At 28.0% G+C, this 5,749-nt stretch overlaps 1 protein-coding gene across 1 annotated transcript in view; it reads right to left on the bottom strand.

The window, feature by feature from the left end:
- The window catches only part of LOC113374608 (potassium voltage-gated channel protein Shaker), a gene marked incomplete at its 3' end in the record, with an annotated part of 47,521 nt that extends 45,343 nt beyond the window's left edge, over window positions 1–2,178 (bottom strand). The window contains exon 1 of the mRNA XM_026614585.1: window positions 2,155–2,178. Coding sequence (XP_026470370.1) covers window positions 2,155–2,178 — 24 coding nt within the window. The remainder of the gene's footprint in view (window positions 1–2,154) is intronic.
- Between the last annotated feature and the right edge of the window lie 3,571 nt (window positions 2,179–5,749).

Here is a 5,749-nt window from a genome sequence, read left to right as displayed (position 1 = left end):
TTTATATATTCCAGAACTCACCGTCAAATTATTTCAAAATAATTTTTTTTTATAAAAATAAATTTATATAAAAACCACCAAAAACTTTCCAAAAAATCCAAAATATTTCAATGCCCCGACTCCTTCCACATTGTCTTTGTTACATTTGGTTTTAAATTTATTTAAAGCGGAACCCATTAATTTGTTTTTAATTTTTAAATAATTTCTAAAATATTTATTTATAATATATTATTTATATAATGTCAAGCGGATCGTTATTCGTTTTTGTAATTTTTCTCTATATATAATAATGTTTTTTGTATTAAGATAAGACTTTGTTTAAAATTACACGACCGCACACAGACCAAGCTCTTTGACACATAACATACCTACAGAGGCGGATGAGGGGCAAATAATAATTTATAAATTATTGATAATTCATTATTGTTATGTATATGGTTGAAAGATAATATAGGCCGTATTTAAAAACGAACAGAGAAATTATTGATGAAAATTAAAAAATAAGGTCGGCTGTCTGATGCAATTTATAGAACGTACTGAGCATGAACTCCAATTCGATTCAGGAAAAAATAGTGTAAGGAATTTTCCATTGCCGTTTCACACCGCAGTGCCCGAAATGGGCTTATTTTCAATTGGAAACACATTTTGATCTAAGTGAAAATGGACATTGCTACTGCATGATATCAGGTTGTCCATAGCGTGGATTTGAACTCACGACTTAATTCACACAAGGCAGTGCGCTTGACCGTCACGCCATAGAACACCCATATATATATATTTTCATTTCCAATGAATTTTTTTCAATTTTATTAAATTGTTGATGGATCAAAACATCTTCAGCGTATATGACAATGGGTATTTTATGAACAATTGTTTACGAACAAAAGTACCTGATCTAGACATATAGATATTAATTTTTACATCAGAAATTTATATAATTAATAATTTTTCAAATGCACCGAGTTTAAACTAGATAAAATTGTATATAAAGTGTGTAAAATAAAAGATTGTGTATAATTTCTTGAATATCCACAAAATTTTTAGAATAGAAGTCGATCAAACTATTTTTTCCCACAAAATACGTTTATAAGAAACCAAAAAAAATTAAAAATTTTGAAAATTCTTGTAGGAGACTTTTCTGCTTGTATTTTATTATAATTATTTTTTCGTTGTTTGGTTAAAGTTTTCCTTAAAATAAATAAAATCTACAATTATCCTTAAAGCTCCAATAAAGTTTCAAAATAGAACTTGATAAAACTATCTTTCCCATAAAGTACGAATGAGTACGAATATGAAGAACAATTTGAATAATGAGCAACTTTAGAAATTTTGGCAATCTTACTAGAAGACTTTCGCTTGTATTTTTATTATAATCGTTTTCATTATTTGGGTAAATTATCGATGGAAATTAAATGAAATTTACAATTTTTAATTGCAAACTAACCAAGTTTTATTTTACACTTGCCACTCGCAAATTCCGAGATTTATATAAATTTTGCCGCCGGAGCGGATGCATCTGAGTCGAAAGGGTTGAAAGCTATAAGCCCGAGAATTGTTATAGAATGATTTTTTTAATTTAAATGAAATTTTTTAAATTTAATTTTTAGAAATTTTAATGTTTTTTTACAGCCGACCCGTTTTTGGAATAAATAATTATTCAGAACAATTTATAGGTAACCTTCACAATAATTACTATAAAATAAAATATAAACAACTTTATAACAATTAAGACTTTGAATAAATAAAAAAATAAAATGTAAAATGGAATCATTTCACTAGGAATCACTCACTCACATTCTCATTCGCGCTTTTTTATTTCGCTATTATCGCTTAATACGGACTTTAAGAAAAAAATGAATTTTTTCTTTATGATATGCTTTGGACGAAAACGCAGCTAAAATGGTTTTTATAAATATACCCTACGTATCATGTATATATATATATATATATATATATATATATATATATAATATAAATTTCAACAGATCAACGTTAAAAATAAACATCATGAATGAAATGTTATATGTTATAAAAAATTGTATGTACATCTATTGCTTGAAACATATTTATATTAAATAAATATTTATTTCGTATCAAATATTATAAAAAGTCGCCCTGAATATGACGAACTATTACTTATTAAGTATAAGTTACCCGATTCGGTCGACTTTTGGCCATTGTGGCATCATGCAGCAGTGATACCAATTGAGAACAAAATATGCTTTAAATTATTTGGGTACTGCGATGTGAAATATCAACAATTCCACTTCGGGCTAAGTAAGTACTCGGTTATTATTATTATTGATATTATTGTTAATATTATTATTATAAATTAATGGATCATCATACCCGGACGTCCAATCTCTGGATTGGCATACGATTTAGACATTCTAAGTACTGCCAAAAATTTGTTGATGTTTCATATGAAATAGGTGCAGAAGTTAAAACAAAATTACTGGATCAATTTTACACTATCGATTCACAAAAAATTTAGGAATAAAAAACGGTATTGGCAAAACCTGATCAAAAAACGATTTGCACCTGTTTGGATCAGACTGCGCATATTTTTACCAGTTTTGGACAATTTACTAAAATTTTAGTTCGAAAGGTTCAAACCCATTGACGCACGTAATCTTTTTAAATTTTTTTAACTAAAAAAATATTTGTGTAAATTTTATAGGTAGTGAATTTTTCAATACCGGTGACTAAAACCAAAGAGCACATATTTATATTAACACTTTCCACTCGCGAATTCCGAGATTTATATGAAATTAGCCGCCACTGTGGCGGCATTCGAGTCGAAAGGGTTAATAATAATAAATACTGAAATTTCTGTACAATTTTAAAAAAAAACTGAAGGTTATGAATGTTACAAGCAACGATGTAACATTTATTATTTAAATTAAAGTCAAAATAACAGAAAGAATATTATATATTTTTATCCCTGTTTTAATAGTAAGCATCGTTTGAATATTTATTTTAATGTGATCTGCAGTAATTGCACACAAATTTATATATATATTATATATATATATATATATATATACATGGATCTTTTACACTTTTTAATTATTTACTTTATGTATATTTATATAAATAATTCTGTTTAGCAAATTATCAATTTAAAAAAAGTCGGCATATATATATCTTGTTGTTTTAAATATATAGAAAACGTTTTAATATTGCGTTATATTTATCATATATATATTATATATTTGTATTATTAATTATTTGTAAAAAATAATCGACTTCGCATGGCTAAAACATATTTTGCAATGTTTTGCAACAAATAAAATCATTTGCGTAATTATATCCTAAAACGATCCACACACATTACTTTAAATTTATTTTCCGTTATAGATCGCTTTTTTAAAAAAAAGTCTATTTTGAAGAAGCACTGCGTTCATTATTATATTCTTTATATATTTATATATTTATATATAACTTATATACATATATAAATTTATAATCCTTGCGTGTACGACGATTTCTGTAGTCACGTTTTGATTAAACTTTAAATTTTTTTTGCACAATTTTAAATCGTTTATTATGATGTCACACTTATTATTAACACTGATTTTTAACGGATTTAACGATTTCCGCACTCATAATCGTTTTAACGATATCGATATCGTGAGTTCGTGTCCTCCCGTAGTAGTAGTCCTGTCGTCTCTGGTATCGATCAGATATCGATATCTGCCGTTGTATCGATATATCGATTCGTGTTCTACTATAGGCCGCTGGCCGAGAATCGAATCGCGGCCGTTAGCGCTTGTGTGAGTCGCAGCGGCTCCGCCGGCCACGTCTGTTTAACTGGAATAGAAAAAAACAACGACATTATTAGATGCTGGAAAACTAAGTGGCAAAAAGTTGTCATTAACTTCCCGAAAGAGAAAATCCGATTTGCTAATTATTGAATCGAATGAAACCCATGGGCCAATTATCCAATAAAATTGAAATGTTATGGCAACGCCATGTTGTTACTGGCCTATTTTTAACTTTCCGTAGGGTAAGTTGTAGTAATCCCAAAATATCGAAAATTGAAATTTTTATATATCTTTACGTTTCAGTGGTTTTTGAACATTTTGGCATACCTTAGAAAAAATGATTGCTCAACTGATTTGAATGATTCAAAAAACATTCGATTTCTATTAAAAAGAAAACGTGCTGATTAGTTTTTTTGGCAAAGGCAGGTCCAGCCTTTCCGAAAATACGGGACGAAAAGTGCTAAAAATGATAATTCTATTTTTGAGAAAACGGAGCGTCCGATTCAAATGATTCAAAAAACATTTCACTTGTATTGACAAGATGAAGTACTGATTAAATTCACTCAATATACTTTTTACTTTGATACTTTTTATTTACTTTTTCATTTGGCGGTCAAAAATGTTTATTGGACATATGTACATCAAATTATCAGACATTTTATAGATGTTTTAACAATGCGTACACATTTGTGTATTTGTTTTTGGGTTCCGTACAAAGATTTTTAATTTTGTAGTTCATTTATATGGTTCAAGTAAATGTTCAAACAAATGAGTAGACGGTGTGCAAAAAATGCATTTGCAAAAAATTTGATAATTTTGAAAATTTTCAAAAAAAAATTAACAATTTTCAAAAAAAAATCAAATTTTCGAAGTTTTTCACCATTCTAAAAAAAACTTAATTTTGAGAAATTTGAAAAGAAAATAGATTTCTTACGAAAAATTGAGAATATTTTTGAAATTTTCAAAGAAATCGAATATTTTCAAAAATTTTCAAATTCTCAAATTTGAGAAAATTCCAGAAAATTTCAAACTTCTAAAAAAATTTCAAAATTTTGAGAAAATTTCTAAATTATCAAAAAAATCTATTTGAAACTATTCAAAACAATTATTGATTATTTTCATTTCTCGAATGTTTGATCACTGTACGGGAAGTTCCAGCAATTTGCCTTTAAGGCACGATGCCATGCGCCCCACTAGTTAAGCCTTCCGGTTTGAAACATATGGAGCAAACAAGGTTGTTACAAGGGGGCGTACAGCTGTTTCCAAAATCCTATTTGCAAAAATAACCCAACAATTTTAAACGATATAAAAAATAGTATTTTTACCTAATGTTGCATATCTATTTGTAGTGTGATTATACCAGTTAAATATCTACGAATAAAAATAGTTCAAAAAATTGAGTACTGCGCAATAATTTTTTTATTAGAACGGGGGAGGGGTTAATCGCTTCAAAAATGATTGAAAACCACTGGCTTTGCTGTTTCTTCAGAATTAGCTGAAAAGCACAGAATTTAGTCTACGGTTTAGCAAAAAAATTCGGTGTCTATTTCGAAAATTCAAAAACTATTCGAAAGGCATAATTTGAGAATCGTGCTGATTTAGTTTGTGGCAAACATCAACGGCCAGACCGTTTCTTCGTATTTTATTCTTAATTTTTTTTTCGATGATTTTAATAAAGCTTAGTATGGGGAGAGATCTCCTGGTCTCAATGGATATAGTAAATATAATAGTCCCACGAAACATAGTTTAATTATGAAAATTAATTAAAATTTTCAATATTCGGACGCGCTTTTAGAAAATATTCCTGGTATGTATTTGGCATGTGTTTGTTTTTCAATAATTTGTAATAAAAAAAATACACAATTGAATAATCTGCAAGAGTTTCTCATATTAGAATGTCATACGCTAACTTTATGTACTTAGAAATCATTCACTAATTAATATATTATTTCGGGAAGTTAATGCAACTTGCCATAAGGCAA

Source organism: Ctenocephalides felis, unplaced genomic scaffold, assembly GCF_003426905.1.
Source record: "Ctenocephalides felis isolate EL2017-DRISC unplaced genomic scaffold, ASM342690v1 CF-g0.4_SCAFFOLD_01886, whole genome shotgun sequence".
Taxonomy (NCBI): domain Eukaryota; kingdom Metazoa; phylum Arthropoda; class Insecta; order Siphonaptera; family Pulicidae; genus Ctenocephalides; species Ctenocephalides felis.
This window is presented reverse-complemented; position numbering and strand designations above follow the sequence as displayed.